Source organism: Nannobrachium achirus (assembly GCF_963921795.1).
Source record: "Nannobrachium achirus genome assembly, chromosome: 14".
Lineage (NCBI taxonomy): Eukaryota > Metazoa > Chordata > Actinopteri > Myctophiformes > Myctophidae > Nannobrachium > Nannobrachium achirus.
This window is the reverse complement of record NC_137821.1, coordinates 34,697,757-34,715,887: the sequence shown is the minus strand read 5'-3', so window position 1 is coordinate 34,715,887 and position 18,131 is coordinate 34,697,757. Positions and strand designations below refer to the sequence as shown.

Sequence of the window (18,131 nt, the reverse complement as noted above, 5' to 3'; positions counted from 1 at the left end):
GGTTTAGATTAAGCACACATGTATTGTGTACCCATTACCCATAAATGTAAAAAACAACTAAAACATACAGTACCTTGTATCCTGGGAAATTCGTCACGTGACCAATATAAAAAAAGAATCCCAGGACCTCTCTGAAAGTCTTGACCTCCACAACCCCCAAATCACTTACGGTACACGTGCACGATGGAATTCTGTTTTTACCAGGCCAAATATAACTCTAAAAACTGTGCGTGAGTGTTCCGATTTGGAACCGTGACTCGAGTTCCATTCATCAAGCTTCTCATTTATCAAGTAGTGGTACTGCACAAGGGTCAAAGTTCAGTTTGGCCAGATATTTGTGATCAGGACTTGGAACATCATCAGACATTCACGAGACAACACACACAACGTTGCTGTATAAAAGCTTTTACTATTCTAATAGTAATACATATTTAAATATGCAGATAAAGTGTACACAGACAATAAAATAACACTTACAGGCGGGCCCTTGAGCCCGTTAGGGGCGGAGCCATTTGTAGTAAAAAAAAAAAAAAAAATACATTAAAAACATTGACACAGTCAAGAATGAAAAAGTAAAAATAGGCACCTTTGCCGTGGAACTCTAACTTACTGTAGCTTATGCCAGTACTGGTCTCAACTCGAGTGTTCATTTGACAGAGTGTAAAAATTGACCCATAAGGGGCCATTTTTTACACTTCGTTTAACACTCAGGAGTTTACAGGCAGCCTTAGTGTCTACCCACAAGTCTAACATTTGTAAACCTTTAATTGGCCGCTATCATGAGACCATGTTATGCAATCCAGCACACAGCGATGCCTATATCTGTCAGTTAAAATGCAGTCACAAAGAATTGGGGCGCTTTTCACAGCTTCGGTATAGTGACCGGAGTTAATGGTTCTGAACGCAAAGCTGTCGTTACACAGTAGGAATGTACTGACGTGGTATGGGAAAATGTGAGCTCTGTGTGTGTGTGTGTGTGTGTGTGTGTGTGTGTGTGAGAGAGAGAGAGACACAGACAGAACAGGCAGGCATGCGCATACCTAACAATATGCAAAGTCATAAGTCAGTGATGGCTTTTCCATTGAGTCTTTGAGAGGATCCTAGATCTTGAATTTTGGAATGCAGGTGCATGGCTGAACATTCCAAATCCACACACACACACACACACACACACACACACACACACACACACACACACACACACACACACACACACACACACACACACACACACACACACACACACACACACACACACACACACACACACACACACACACACACACACACACACACACACACACACACACACACACACACACACACACACACACACACACACACACGATTTCCACATAAATGCAAATAATTTATCACATTGGCCATCATTCAGAAAACCTGTTTTTGCAGGATGCTCCTACAGTACATAGCTAAAGGGAGGATTTAGTTTGCACTGTGGGTTGTCAGGTTATGTACACAAGTAACTAGGCCATACACACACTTTGCAGCAAACTAATGAACTTTTAAGGACATCGAAATAAACATAGAACTGATTATTTAGGATCCATTTCCAAAACGAGTGTGTTGCATGTGGCAAAATTCATAAAGTGATTCAGCTCAAGGAAAGAAGTCACAAAATTAACAGCATTTTGTGAGCATTAAGCCTGATTTATATTTGATTGTGCATCTTATCTCTTATCTCACTTGTCTCACATCAAAAACAGCTGCTCTACAAGCTCCACTGCCATGTGTTGTGAGCTTGTAACTATTTTCGTCCATTTTCATTTATACAAAGTATAAATCAGGCTTTAGGGCACGGTCACGCCGCACTTCTACCTATGAGGGTGCAGAACCGCTCCATTCCCATTGAAATGCATTGAAGAATCTGCCCTCATAGGTAGAATACAAGTGCGGTGTGACTGGGCCCTTAGAAACAATAACTGGGGCAGTAGCAACCTGTAACTGTGACAAAACCCAATCCTAAAGACCTTTGTTTAAAAAAAAGATTAAAAGAAAGGAGCCCAGACATTTTTCTTCAACTCACACTATACTGTGACTTGGGTCAAGACAAATACATAGTAACATCTGGAGTGTTTTTTTTCTCTCCCCTCTGAAAGTAAGAAAAGGAATCCCTACAGGTCTGGTTGTTTTACTTCAGAGGTAAACTAACACTCCAGATTTTACAGTTGACTGTATCCGCCACATTTAGGGTTAACTCTGAAATGAAAAACATTCAATAGTAAATTTCAAGGAGGAAGGTGCTTGCTAGCGCCACGGTGTGAAAATTAAATAAAGTCAACATGACTTTTCACTAATGTACGTAAAAATAAAAGACAATCTTTTAAAACCAGCACCCAGTTTGTCTGTTTGTATCCAGTTTTGGCCAAGTCCCATATGTCTGTTTGGATCCAGTTTTGGCTGTGTTCTGATCCAGTTTTGTCTGTGTCCTGTGTAATGTTGTTGGTTTTGGTGATATACTCTTTAGCGTCACACCACTTTGTCTCTTTCAACAGACATTTGGTCACCCGGACTCTTCGACCCAATAAGCCATCGTTAGTGGCAGTGGAAATGAAGTGGTCTGGAGTCAGCCACAAGTCTGCTAGTAGCCGTTGACACGTGAATAATGGCAGCTGTCAACAGCCTCTTGTGCCATCAGCCAACCGTATGGTTTGCCAACTCGCAAGCGTCGACAGCTGATGCTGCTACTTCCAAAGCTCTCAAGTCCGTCAAGTCTCTGGCTACAGAAATGTCCCTGCAATCCTCAGATGTGTACGTGTGGACTCATCCCACCCTCATTCCTTCCCTCTTTCTGTTACTCCTTCCCTCCCTCCCTTGCCAGTGTTGTGTGGTGCTTGAGATTTCATCGGGTTAATGTGGCCCCATTGTTTTCGGGACTTTGATTTAATTCCAGCTGTCCGAGGTGGATCCTCTTCTAGTGATGGCCTTGAGGGGGCTGTGAGACACAGAGCCCCTCTTCTTCCAGCGAACTTAAAAACACAAAAAGACACAAAGTCAGTACAGTCAGTTGGTTGAATTTAAAGCATGGCATTCAAATGGTTATGACGGGTATTTGCGTTTCTCTCCGAGGGAACAACCCTTGATCTCATTATACAGCTACACAGTCAAATCCAGACTTAATTTAACTCCCATAAAAAGGTGAATTAGTACACAAGGGGGGTATTTTAGTTGTAAATTACGTTGCAATATTGTTGAAATAGTATCACAGAATGTATTGCAATAATCAATATTAGCATGTGTCGCTCAAAGCAAAAGCTCACCTTTTCCTAGACTTGTGGGGAGTGTGCAGGTCTTGGCCATTGTAGGGGTCTTGGGCAGGTCTTCCATCCCCTTCACCTCTCCCAGGGGGAGAGTAGCTGAGCCGTCCTGCTGCGAGTCTCTCAGCGCCCGCTGGAAGGAATGTGCCAGGCAGGCCGTCATGTCCCTCGCCCGCTCTGCCCGGCTGCACCAGAACACCCGGCACTGGAGCTGCTGCCCTTGCTTCTTACAGATGTACAGGAAGACATTGGGTCTGTTGGAGTCAGCGGCACAGTAGGCAATGTCCTGCAGGTAGGTCTTGGTGAGCTGCCGGCCTGTGCTCAGCTCCTTGACCTCCACGTACCTTGGACGCACCACCAGGGCATGGTCTTTGCCCAGCTTCTTTCCGTTGCCGGTGCCCTCTAGCAAATGGCCTATCGCGTTTTCTGCCTGCTCTCGATCCAGGGAGAAGATTTTCTCTGTGCCCAGGTAGTGGACCTTGAAGAGCGGGTCGCCGTGGGACAGCGACTCTGTGCGGTCTCGGAGGAAGCGGCGGCGGAGGGCCGATGGGGAGTTTTTAAGAGTCTGTATGAGGTGGAGGGTGCTGAGAGCCATGGTGCGTTTCAGGCAGGACTTGGGGGAAGATTCAGAGGCCAGCTCTGGGTCAGCCGAGTTGGATGGATCCTCCTCAGGCTCCGTTCCACTGGTCTGCGTTTCCTCTACAGATGCAGTGTCGTCGCATCCACCGCTCTTATCTGGAAAGAAACCGATGAAACTGAAGTTAGCAGCAGGCCCAATTATGTGCTGAGAATAGCACATAAATATTAGAGGCATTCGTAGTTAGTCTTGAGGTATGAAAATGTTCTCGTTTATTGCATGGTTTGACATTGACCAGCTCTTAAGGAAATGGAGACATATTTCCTCAAGTGGCTGGCACCGTACCAGTCAGTGTACTACAGTGCACAAAAACAAAGCTCAGTTGACAAGAGTGACGCATCCACACATAATATTAATTTACCACAGACACCGGCCGTTAAATATTAACGAGCGTGCCTTGGCCTGGGCTTTTGTTGACGGGAATGAACGCTTGAGACATGCACTTATGCACGGACTTTGGTTGAGATCATTGGCTACCCTAATCTTTTTTATAATGGGGCATCAGTGATAGTATAATATATTTAGGAATACAGTTAAGTATAATATATTTAGGAATACATTTATCAAAACACAATTTCAGTTCCTTAAGAGAAAACCTAAAGTCATGGGACACACGAGAATCTTGAAGACCAGACAGGTCCATGTGAGAGGGGACACAGACAAGTGCATTCCACACATTAGGGCTTATATGTGACCTCGCCAACTAACGTCTTATGTAATACTCACAGCTGCCCCCATTGTCTTTAACCCACCAAAAAACTTCAACGCTCTCCTCTGGTCGCTACAGCCATTGTGTTACATTTTATTTTTTCCCCTTTCTCTTTTGTTGGCCATTCTTTCAACATCCTACAAACGGCCTCAGAAGTGACTTGGAGAGAACCGCCGACTGTTCTAAGGTAGTGTGGCCATTGTTAGTCAAGCCCCCCGTACAGGAAACAGCTTTGCGCTCCCCGCCAAATATTTCTCCTAAAAACAATGGCATGCCTTGGTGAGTGTGTCACATCATCACAGAGAGAAAGCTGAACTAAAAGCATGGTCTGACTCTGACCCAAGACTTACATGTTTGGGTTACAACTATACAGACATGCAGGAGGGGCACAGAGACATTCTCATGCTCACACACTAACATGACAACCATGGACTTACACAACAGTGCAATAATCCTGAAGTCTGACACCTTCATGGTACACCAGACAATAATACAATTGAAGGTAAGGATAAAGATACAATACTGAGCTGCTGTCCCTATGGGGCTTTTAAGCTGTGACATAATTTTGTAGGCAGAGGAGAACTCTGCCCCCAGAGCATTTTCTGTCCCTCGCTATTTCAACAGATCCGAGACAAAAATACACTAAAGTATAATTCTCACACTTTCCTTTCAACAACAAAGAGAAGAAAAATGTGTAAATAGTAAAAATAGTAAAAAGATTCACGGAAACTGGGGGCAGAAATTCTCCTCTGCCTACAAATGTCATACTTAACAGCCCCATAGCTGCACATCTCTGAACATGCACATTCTATAAATACAAATGTACAGTTGTATGTGTGTACATTTTAATTGTACATTTACAGTTATTTTGTAATCCTAAGTTATTTTGTAATCATTATCATGCCTCAAAAGTTAAGTAGGCTATTTTACAGATCTGCCTACAAGACCATCAACTGAGAGTACACAGTAGACTGTGCACAGTAGCTCCAACAGTGACATCTAATCCCGACTGTTCACATATATTATGTCAAAGTCAAAGCCAACTCGCAGTTTCAAGGGGAATTTTGAGAGGGGTGGGAATACTAGGAATAGGCCTATCAGTTTATGAGGTCTGACCTTCATTCTAACCTAGAGACACATACCATAGTCAAAACACAGTATTCTAAACAAGCGTCTATGTTGTCAATCAAAACATTAGCACTTTTCAGACGCTTTAAATATCTCAACACACAGGTTGATAGCCTAATAAGTTTAATATTCTGTTCATCTCAAGTTGGACAAAACTGGACAGGGCTCATTATACTTTCAAAAATAAATGAAAAATTTAAAGTAGACTGACAATAAATAAATAAATAAATAAGAAAGTGAAAATAGACCCTCTATTATACCTGGCCTGGGAGTTGAGTGAGGTAGGCCTACAAGCTGGGCAGTGGTGGGGAAAAGTAGGCTGTAGCCTAGCCTACTAATATGTTTTTACCTAAGTACAAGTACCAATACTGTAATGAAATACAGTAAAAGTCCGGAATTAAACATTTACTTGGTTAAAAGTACTCGTATCAAAAGGTTATTATTGTAGCATTAAAAGTAGAAAGTAGCCTATACTCATTATGCAGAATGTCCCCTTTCACAAGTTTTCAAAAGTATGAAATGTCACTGCGTAAAAAATATTTTTTGAAAGATCCACAAGCTCCTGCTAAAGTTGTCAAATAAATGTATTGGAGTAAAAATACCATATTTGGATCTGAGATGTAGCCTAGTGGAGTAGAAAAAATAAGATTGGAAATTGGAAATACTCAAGTAATACCTCAAAATTGTACTTATACATTACTTAAGTAAATGTACATAGTTAATTGCAAATCAATAAATGAAGTGGGGTCTTACCTGGCCACAGAGTCATAGAGACTCTCTGCTGTGCCTTAATCCAGGTGGACAGGTGGTGCAAGGTGGCTGCTGCAGCAGAGCTTGTGATCCGCCAGTCCGCTCGATAACATCCAACATTAAAAAATCAGCTAAAATTCAGCTAAACGCGTCCTCGAACGTTCCACGCCGTAAACAACAGGTCTTGTTCTCTCACGCCTCGCTGCCTGGTGGCTGGTGGTGATGTCGTTATTGTGTCCCCACTCCCCAGCCTCGCAAACAATGGGGATCAGCGTATAATATGACAGCATAAAACGTGGTGGCAGTGGGAGAAATGAAAGCGCTCTCGCTCTTTCTTTATTCACCAGTGTCGGCGTGCGTTCACTCACTGTCTGTCTGTGACGCTCGTTGATGATGGCTGTGACTTGAATGACTCAAAGGCGGCGCAGGAGCTGTGCTTTTTGAACGACGTGGGCGCGTCGTGCGTCCGGAGCGCGCACTGGAGTGGAGTGAGCGCGCATGTGATCTGCTTCTGACGACTTGAGAGGAGGAGGAGGTGCAGGGTGCCAGAGGAGGGGAGTTTGAAGATACAGAGAGACGGAGGAAGAGGATGACTACACTGGAAGTCTGGAAGGAGATAGTTGCGGTTTCAGATAGGCTATTAATCTCTCTCCTCCACCACCCCCACCCCCCCACTCTCTCTCACCATTCACAATGAATCACCTCCCAACACACATTGCAAATTTAGTTTCGTTTTTTCTAGATCTACATTTTGAGTTTGTACCGACCCCCAACAGTCCACCAACATAACATCTTCAATATAATTTATGGTCAAAAAAAACTATATTAATATTAGAGCTATATCACTTTTCATATATGCTGTATTTTAATTTATCAATTTCCCTTTGATTAGGTACTGCAACGAATCATAAAATACAGATAACTGGCCTTGAATATATGATATGGGTTCTATTTTTAGAGTGGTCCTATCTAAAGCGGTCATGGGTGTGATATTATGAAGCTCCTTTTTAATAGTGTCAATGAAGTGTTTTCCATATCTACTAACCAGCTGATCAAAGGTCAATTGTTTTCCATATACAGTAGGCTACAAGGCAAGATGAATGTACCATCAGCTCTGTTGACACATTGTAGCCTATGTTTTTATGTTATGTCAGTTACCCAATAAGATTTTTTCCCACACCTAGCTTGTTGACAATCATGTACAATCACTACACCTCCAAGATACCCATGTACCTGACAAACTACTTCTTAAAGGTCAAGGATGTTCACGATCACAACACCAGAGGCAGCTCCACTAATCATCATCAAAGTAGATTTAACACCAAACAAGGCTCTAACTCGTTCTCCTGCTATACCATCAACATGTGGAACGCCCTTCCACAAGCCTTAAAGGAGAGCAAACCTTCAAAATTGGTATGAAAAGTCACCTTCAGACAGCTACTACCCGTGACTTGTAAATAGACTAAGCCCCCATGCCCCCCCCCCCTCCCCCTTTCTTTTTCTGCCTTTTTTATTTGATGTTATGCTTTTGAAACTGATATTATCCTAGATAAAGCACTATGTTCTATCGGTCTGTCTTTCAATGTTATATGAGATACTTAAAGTGTGGTTCCTGTGGAAATAAGCCTCGGCTTTCTAGGATCTTCTTTTAGTTGACCTTGTACCAGTGATTTGTACTGTCATGAAACTGTACGTTTTCTATTGCAAACTTCTAATAAATTCTTCAATCAATCAATCAATGTTGTAACTTTTTCTTTTTCTTTTTTGCTAAAACATCATTGTGGCATATGTTTTTCAATTGAATCTGAAGGGGATTATATTTGTGACGTAAATTGTCAGTCCCTAGTAGCCAATATTCCATCAGTTTTAAGCCCCTTACATTATAAGTGAGCTCAAGCATCACTTCACACATGAACCACACACTGTATAACTGGTTAAAAACATCTGAAACCCACTACCTCTCACCAGCATCACATTGCGTCACACGCCGCCTTTTTCTAATGGGGATCACTGGCCTTACTTGTTAAGATCTGTTTCGACTGTTTATTTTGGGGGCATTTGAACAGTGGCAGGGGAAAGCGGCTAAACGGTTCCATGTGTATGTTTGTGTGCATGTACACACAGTGTGTGTGTGTGTGTGTGTGTGTGTGTGTGTGTGTGTGTGTGTGTGTGTGTGTGTGTGTGTGTGTGTGTGTGTGTGTGTGTGTGTGTGAGAGAGAGAGAGAGAGTGCATGTTTGCAATTGCATATGTGCCTATGTGTATGGGTGTGCCCTTCATGGTGGAAACAGTAGGGCCCCTGTTTCTTCTGGGCTGGGCCCAACAACAGTTAAGTTTTGGAGTGTACGTCACACCCACCCCAGTACCTAGAAAAGAGACACTGGAACTATTATTGGCCACCAGTGACATAATGGTCCATCACACCCACCCACTCCATCTTACTTAGAAATACCGCAAAACAGGCACCAAGTTTGTTAGCCTATACCATGCAACCAGTGGTGTGTTCTAGACATTTTTTGAGGGCATACTATAATCTATGATCCGTGGCTATTCGTGTGGCCAGCGCATACGCCAGTGCATAATGCATATCAGATACGCTACTTTGAAAGGTTCACGAGGCTGACAAGGGCATGCTCTTTTTCAAAAAGAATTCTTCACAGCATACTCCATATACCCGTGTGACAGGTAGAACACAGCAGTGCATGCAACCAAATGAGCTGGGGTTCATGTAAAAAAAAAAGAAAAAAAAAAGCCTGTGTGATTAGCTACATGTATCCTATGTTTTAGATTTTATTTAATTAGGTCTATTATTTAATTCAAAATAATTGTTCAGAATCTTGATAGGCTGCAGATAACCAACACCAATATAGCCAGAGCAAAAATGATGCTTCCCAAGAACAGATAAATATCGATTGACGAGTGATGACTAAGGGGGCATCATAGTACAGTCTGCAGTGATGCCGTGTAGTCTTTTAAAGTCAGAAAACTACAACATTACATCATTAGCCACGGTGAAGAGCAATCACTGCGAACCCCGACATCTCTCCTCTGTTTTTGCTTTCATTTTTTTATTTTTAAATTTTTATCCCACGATTTTTGTAACCCATTTTTTCACCCGGTGCCAATTGCCTAAGCTGTAATCCTGGGCTCTACTCTCCCTCTGCCAACCTGGGGAGGGCCCCGAACTGAGCTCATGCTTCCTTCAATGCATGAGGAGTGAGCAAGCCGCTTCTTATCACCTGACAGGGGGAGCTTCCCCGGTTGGACGTAGCGCGTGGAAGGAACACGTTATTCCAACCAGTTTCATTCCCTCCATCAGGCGCGGGGAGGCATTATAGAGACCAGGATTACTGCATGTTTTTGTGAGGGTATCTACCCTAGGAGACACAGGGAGAACATGCAAACTCCACACAGAAAGGCCCTTTTGCCAACCCCACCTAGGGTGGGGGCACTGATGACGCGGAGGAGGGAACACGCCCCCAGCACCCACAGTGTCCCCTGGCGGGAATCGAACCCAGGACCTTCTAGCTGTGAGGCGACAGCACTACTGACTGCGCCACCGTGCCCCCCTGTTTTTGCTTTTGAGGTGCAGTGATGGGACTTCACCGCGAGTTCGTAACTATGATGGCCTCCTCTTGTTTTCTCATTTTTAGGTGATAGCTTATACCTACAAGTTGAGGTGATAGCTCTTCACCGCTCGGACTCTGATAAAGCCTTAACTGCTATCGCTGAATGTCAACTTTATTTGCCGATAGCGATATTTACAGATACCGGCAAATATCATCCGATACCGATATGTGGCCGACATATTTGTGCATCTTGCATCCCCACAGATATAAAGAGCTAGATGCCTCGTTCGCCTCTGCAGTTCATTGGAGCGATGTGCAAAAGTTCTAGTCCGGACTTCCTAGAAAAACTAAGGGAACGCTGTCAGTCAAAGTGACTACTGGCCAATCACGGTTTGTCTTTTCCGTGACTTATCCAAGGACCACAATTCATTTCAACAGAGCCAGTTCCGATGTTGCGCGGCTCAGCTGTTCTTACAGGCTGCATACGTAAGACCAGCCCCCACCTGCCTCTGATTGGCTTACCGACTTCCGTATGTGTGACGCACGCGGAAGCAATGAATACGGAAGCGACAAAGATTCCCTTAGTTGCTCAATGCATACGCCCCCTAGCCGAAGGAGGCGTCTACCTTTCTATGTCTATGTTACATCCCTACTTGTCACGGTGACGACCGGAAATAACTGATTTTCAAAGATCTGTTATTTGAGGTATAAATTAGGCTTTAACCACAGAATGTTCATATAAGAAAAAGGACGGTGTAACCAGAAGCTATAGAGAACCTTTTCACAAACCAAATCAGATATAGCCAATTGTATTATTTGGACTACTATCAGTGTTTCTGACTATTGTCATTGAAGCTGCCATAATGCTTCAATGCCATAATCTGAGCTCTTGTGAAGGCATCTATGAGCGTTGTCTATACAAAATCATAAACCTATTTTAATCACAAATAATGTATTTTTCATTGCAATGGTGGAAAGAGTTATAAAGTGGTGGTCGAAGACATAAAAGGGAGTATCAGAAAGGTGAGGGAAAGCAGGCTCTGAGTCTAGCGAAGACTAGGTCCAACACATATACTGTACATTACCCTGTCTATGGGTAGGAGGAAAAGGAGATAAGAAGCGTGAAGACAAGAGAGAACTAACAAATAATGATTGTGTTTGGGTATAGGTTGAAGTCACCCTAGTAGAATGAGATGAGTACAATCTTCCGAAAAGTCCCCAAGTGGACTTGGGGAACTATTATAGTCGCCCAAGTCCACTTGGGTAGAGCACAAGGACAGAAAGAGGGACAGGTTGTGTAATTGAGACGAATGAAACATTATGCAAGAAATTCAAATGTTGATAAGTTGAAAAAAATTTAAAGGAAAGAAATATTAGGAACATAGAAATACCACTTGGGGGATAGGCCTATGCAGTAAGTAAACCAGTGCCACCTCTTCAGGTAGAGGGTCTGGGAGAGTGAGTGAAGTTATAGGGTTCTGAGAGGGCAACAGGGTAGCAGTGTTTAAATTAAAGGATGGCATATTCCAGGCTATCGAAACTTTATAGTTGCAATACACACTGATCACCACCCACAAGGCCCTCAATAACCAGGCTCCCCACTATATCTCTGACCTCGTCAAACCTCATGTTCCTTCCCGTCCCCTCAGGTCTGGCAATGCCAACCTCCTGGAATTCACCCATAAAACAAACAAAAACAAAACGCACCTGGGGTGTTTCTCAGTTGCAGCCCCCCACCCACTCCCACCTCACATAAAAGCCGCTCCCACCCTCGGCGTGTTCAAAGCCTCCCTCAAAACCCAAATTTTTAGACTCGCTTTCCCCACTTAACTCTACTCTCCCTCTCTGCCATTTTAATTTGTTCTGTGTCCCTGATAATTTTCTTTTTAGCTTAGCCTTTTACATTTTTCTCTTAATAAAGTTGTTTATTACTTTTTTTATTTCTGTTTTGCAAAGCGACTTTGGGTACCTTGAAAAGCGCTATATAAGTCTGATGTATTATTATTATTATTACACGCATCTAGTCTTGGGTTGTTGCTGTTAAAAGTGCAAGTATTGAGCTGGTGCAGTGTGTAGTGTACGTGCTTCGTGCGTGTGTGTTTGTGTACATGTATGGGACCAACGAGCATTAAAGTGCACCCATAAAGGCTATTATTTATTTATTTATTCTGCCCCTAATGTTGGTCATTTTAGAGACCCCCACTAAGAACCCTTGCTATAGGCTCACCATATTTCACAGAGACGTAGGCCTACCCAATATGCTTGGCACACTGCATTCCGATCTGCAATCTGCAACCGCTATCCACACATAGATAGAACATAATGTAGCAACACATTGTGTCCCTGACACAAATACGACTTGGGCTATAAAAAGCTCATTGTGAAGATTTGCCCTTATACTGTACAATGGGCATCTTCATTGCCAACCTGTCAATTAAAGATCACCCTATCGTCCCTATTCTGGACATATCATAATTAGCTGAATCAAATAGGCAGATATTCACCAGAAATAGCAGATATACAAGCTTACAACACGTTGTGAGCTATTTAAAAAAGGAGGAGACCAAGTATTGATAACACTAGTAATGATAATAGAAATACAAATAATGAATTTTATTTGTAATGCACTTTGAAAAACATAAATGATATATAAAATACAGGCTTTAAGTGGTTAACACAAGTAAATGGGAGATGACTTTGTCACATTTACACTTTTATTTTCTCTTCCTATCGCCAAAATAAAAGTCTGGGTTTCCGAGGCTACATTTACACTGACCCAGACATCAAGGCAGAATTGAGCATGTTTTTGGATCATTGGAAGAAGGGAGATGTCCGTGCAAAGCCCAGATGTAATATGTAAGAATCATACTCATAAAGCCCATTGACTTTGTTGTACAGAAAAATTATTGATGATGCCCATATACTTTGTTGTCTTAAGACAAAGTATAAACAATATATAGACAAAATATAAAGTCAGCAACATTTCAAACATTCTGTCAACAATCGTGAACCACCAGAATCTACAGATATTATCTAACATTTGTTTTGGAAAAAAAGCATCATATTCAGCTTCAAACAGTGACATGTTGTTATTACTGTAAGCTGAACAGCCACCCCTGCTCTCCGTTATAGGTCGAGTTACGGTACACAAAAATAAAATAGGGAAGTTAGATAAGGCCTAGGTCCTAGTGATATGCAAACACGAATAACAAGATTTACAACTCACAACGCTTTGCTCTGCACATAGTGCCTGCATGTTTACCAGAACAGGAATAAGCTCAGGAGCTGTTCCTATACTTTGTGTTCCGTTTTTATCTGTGTCAATCGCCACACTGTGTTCTGGTTTGATGCCAATATGTTACACACTTATTTGTCAATAACAATGTGTAGGGTGAACATGATTGTGTCATTGGGATATTTTTAGCCTGAATGGAAAGGCACAACAATTAAAAAAACAACTAAATCCAAGATAACATTTATTTCAAAGCTCAGATCCACTGAGATGGCATATGCATGGTAGTGATCAATTGCAAAGATGAATCAGAGGATTGATGAATCACAGCAGTGAGTGAGAGAGAGACAAGCTTGTTCCTTATTTTATTTTTAAATAAGAAAAAAAATAAGGTTTAAGCCCATGATGATGAGATAATCAACAGGGTGTTGAAACAGAAAGCCTACATGAGGTGTGAATGTACTGTATTTGCTCCCACCAGAGAACCCTGGTTCTTTAACTGAAAGGGTTAGGTGCTTAATTTTTTTTTATTTTGTATTTATTTTTAGTAACAAAAACTAAATAAAATGTCCTTAGTTTTAGTCTTTGTAAATTTCATACAAGGCTAGTATTTTGGGTACATATGAAATCTTATCTTCTGTTATTTTTTAGCTGTGCCATGTTTTGTGTGTGTGTGTGTGTGTGTGTGTGTGTGTGTGTGTGTGTGTGTGTGTGTGTGTGTGTGTGTTTGTGTGTGTGTGTGTGTGTGTGTGTGTGTGTGTGTGTGTGTGTGTGTGTGTGTGTGTGTGTGTGTGTTTGTGTGTGTGTGTGTGTGTGTGTGTGTGTGTGTGTGTGTGTGTGTGTGTGTGTGTGTGTGTGTGTGTGTGTGTGTGTGTGTGTTTTTAAGCCGTCAAAGATTGTGAAGCTCACAACAAGTCTCGATGCAACACATAGTGAGCTTGTAGATGCGCAATTCTTCTGACCTTGTTGAATCTCGTCTCTGATTAATCCATATTACAAAATATTTAAAAAAACTAAAACTAAAACTAAAATTGATTAAAAAAACAATAAACTAGCTTTAAAAACAAATTAAAACTAAACAGAAATTTTAAACAAACACAAACAACAAACTGCTTGCTTTTTTATATATATATATATATATATATATTGTTATTGTTTTTTTTTTACATATAATACAATACATATAATCACACACATTCACACACATATACATATACATATACATGCTTATTGAAAATAATAAGGTTATTGTTTTGCATTTAGGGTTCAATATTTGTCTCCGCCAGGCCGAAAGGTCGTATGGCCGAGACTATGTTTTGCACCCTGTCCGACCGTGTTTCTCTGTGTGTGTCCGTCTGTCCATCTGTTAACAGCTAATCTCTGGCACTGTTGGCACCATGGCAGCGAAACAGAACCTCTGCCCCAAAGTTTTCACGTGGGCCTGTTTTTCACAGGAGGCAGATTTTAGCGAAACAGTACTCCTACAGATTTTGTCCAAACATCACGTAAATCGCTAGTACACATGATCTCTAGTCATTAAACAAAACATGTCTTTCGGATTTTTCATATTCCATCCTGATTGGCTAAGATTGCCTCAAATCATGAGGCAGGGCTGGGGTCACCAAATAATTTCCCTCATAATATGGGGTCGTGGTACAAAAAAGTTTGAGAACCCCTGCTCTATAGACTAGAGGCCAAGGAAACATTTGTGTCATGCAAAGTTTGCAGGATGGCCCATAGTGAACAAAATGTTAGAAATCATGAATGCAGCGTCCGATTGCGGTGCACGCACATTCCCACTAGGCTGAGGAAGAAATGCCACTTGAAAATGTTCAAATCAGCCTCATGGTGGCGCTATAACAGGTAGAGTCATTTCTTTCTTGACCTATAACTGCACCGATCTGCCTAAAACTTTGTGATGAAACCGGATCTGTCAGATATTTCATATTCTATCATGGTTGGTTGTACCAAACAATGCAAGCCCACAACAAACATTCCTGACCTGGCAGAGACCTGTGCTCGGAAAAGCCATTGTTTCCTGCATGGCTTATCAAAATGCTCAAACAACACAATCTAATATACCGTACCTAGGCAAGGAACTCATTGTTTAAGACTCCTGAGAAACTAAGCGAGGGAGGTAGTAGATAGAGACTGAGAGAGAATACATTTGTTTTCTGTCTCATCAACAAACAGGACATGCACTAAACCAGGGCCGTGTGAACGTATAGTTTGAGGATCCTTTGTCATTTTTACACTGATTGATTTTTCTCGCACTGAAAACCCAATTCATCTCCTACACACCCATTCTTGAATGTGGTCCAAGCTTTGAAGCATCATTACTGTAAACTCTGGGGGTGAGGTGATTTCCTCAGGATGTCTTTAGCCTAGTATGTGCGCCCTACTTGCAGAATTGTTTTCTGTACGCGCATAATATCACTGGCCAGACTCCTGGGACGTTTACTTATGAGAATAGAGAGGATTCTCCTGTGGCATTGCAATGGATTTATCTAGACTATAGTGTGTCTACTCTAGGGTCATATAGTGCTGGCTGACTGTAAACACTGGAAGTTGTTAGATGGGTTGGATAGGCAAAGAAGTAGGCAACTGGTAATACATTCTTGTTTTCAAATTATATTATCAGCTAATATTCTTTCAAAATATATCTTTTCCTGATCATAAAGTGGCTCAAATGTCAAAATATCACAGGTAAGACATACAACAGTATTGGCATATTATAACCACACCCGGTGGTCTATTGGAGTAATGATAACTATTAAACAGGCAAAGTATAAAACTATGGCACGACATCTTTAAGACAGAACTTGATCTGCGCATGTCTGTGACAAGTGCGGCACTCATGGAAATGGATTTAAGATTCAACAAATAAAAATGTGAGAAAAAAAAAGTGAGTTCCTCGGAGTGCAGGTCTCTAACAGGCCGGGTTTCCTACCCAGGGACAGGGTCCATAAAGCATGGCCTGCTCGTATGAAGAATCTGACAGATACATCTTGATCACATTACTCCAGAGATAATGTACATACATTCTTTTGTTTTGATTGTATTGTTCCACGTTTGCTTTGGCAATGTTAACGTATGCTTTCTCATGCCAATAAAGCCATTTGAATTGAAATTTAATTGAATTTAATGTTGACAAAACCCGAATCCATAGGAAAATGATGTCACAAATGGGGGCCTATATGGGTACTAAACATCTGAAGTAGCCATTGACCGCTGCCGGTGGCCTTGTGGTTGCGAAGCCCCTTACCAAGTGGCAGCATTTGAAACAGTCTGTGGTTGTGATGGCCAGGGTCTTGGATAATCAACGCCTGCCATTATGTCCTGGATGGAGGGAAGCTTAAATCTACTGATGCAATGGGCTGTCTGCATGACTCTGCAATGATTTGCGGTTGAGGGCATTGTTCCAATACCAGGCAGTGATGCAGTCGGACAGGATACTCTCAGTGGTAACTCTGCAGTAGGCCCACAGGAACTTAGGCCCCATGCCAAACGTCTTCAGTCACCTGAGGTGAAAGAGGCGTTGCTATGTAGTGTCTTCTTCACTACATGGCTGGTGTGACCGTCCCAGGTGAGATTCTCAGTAATGTGGGCATTGCATGGACATGGGTGTGGGCTATTTAGTCCTGTTGATGTTGAGAGACGGGTTGCTCTCCTGGCACCATCGGACCAGGTTCAAAACCCCACTCTTGTATGCGGTCTCAACGTCATCAGTGATCAGGCCTATCACTGTTTTGTTGTTAGTGAACTTGGTTGGAGCTGTGTGTCGCCAAGCAGTCGTGAGTGTACAGGGAGTAGAGATGGGAACGCAGCCCTGGGGGGCTCTGCATGGTGTTGAAGGTCAGGGGGCACTGGCAGCGGTGTTGGAGCTCATCCTTATGACCTGGTGTCGTTCTGACGGAAAGTCCAGGATCCAGCTGCACAGGCTGAGGTTGAGTCCTAGATCTAGGAACTATGTTGCTGAATGCTGAGCCTTCTCACGTACTGTAAGACTTCCTTGTTTCCAGATGGGAGAGGGTAGTGTGTGGCTATGGAAACACCTGAAGTGTTTTTTCTTTACACGTATAATGCCCTGGTATTGTTTATGAAACAATTTGAACTACATTTTACATAGGAACGGTGCAATGCAAGTAAACTATTGAAATTAGTGATTCATTTGTCATAATGTTTAGTGTTATCTTTTTTCCCACATCTTTTTATCAGCAGCCAGGCACTTGTTTTGAAGTCTGCCAAGGAATTCACCGTTGCCATTGCATGATCATGCAAGGAGGGCGTAATAGTTTGCAAGGATGAGCCATGTTAAAACTCATCCAGCAGGTGACTTTTGTTTACAATAGCTACAGGTTTACGCAAGTCAGTGTTATCTGTATACAGAGTTGACCGCAGAATTGGCTTGCCTGAGGCTTAAAGTGTGACTAGAAGTGTGACACAGGTTACTCTAGGTCAGGTGTATTTCCAAAAGATGTAAAACAAATTAAGTGAATGGGTTAAAGGAGGTGTCATTCACAGTCAGCAATTGGTGGCATAAAAACAGTGGGCTTAAATCCTATATTCTTGACCAGAGTCCCCCAAGGGACTATACCAGTAAGACTCCCTAATCGGGAGAAAAGCGACCGCCAGGTCGCATATACAGAACCTCATGGTGGCGCTAGAAGAGGGGCATGTGAGAAATCAGGTGCGGAGGTTGTGGTTTACCAGCCAAGGAGTGTGTGCAAAGTTTGGCATGGATAGGGGCAACGATGCCGGAGATAAGAGTAGGGCCAAAAGTGTGTGACGTGACGTGACGTGACGTGACGGACAGACGGAGGGACTGACTGA

The 18,131-nt window shown here is 42.4% G+C and overlaps 1 protein-coding gene across 1 annotated transcript; it reads right to left on the bottom strand.

Moving 5' to 3' along the window:
- Nucleotides 1-2,901: 2,901 nt before the first annotated feature.
- On the bottom strand, nucleotides 2,902-16,305 carry LOC308297979 (uncharacterized protein; the record flags this gene model as incomplete). The annotated part of the gene is made up of 3 exons (XM_080741543.1): nucleotides 2,902-2,987; nucleotides 3,279-4,059; nucleotides 16,249-16,305. The coding sequence occupies 3 exons, from the start codon at nucleotides 16,303-16,305 to the stop codon at nucleotides 2,902-2,904; spliced, it is 924 nt and encodes a 307-aa protein (XP_080597669.1).
- Between the last annotated feature and the right edge of the window lie 1,826 nt (nucleotides 16,306-18,131).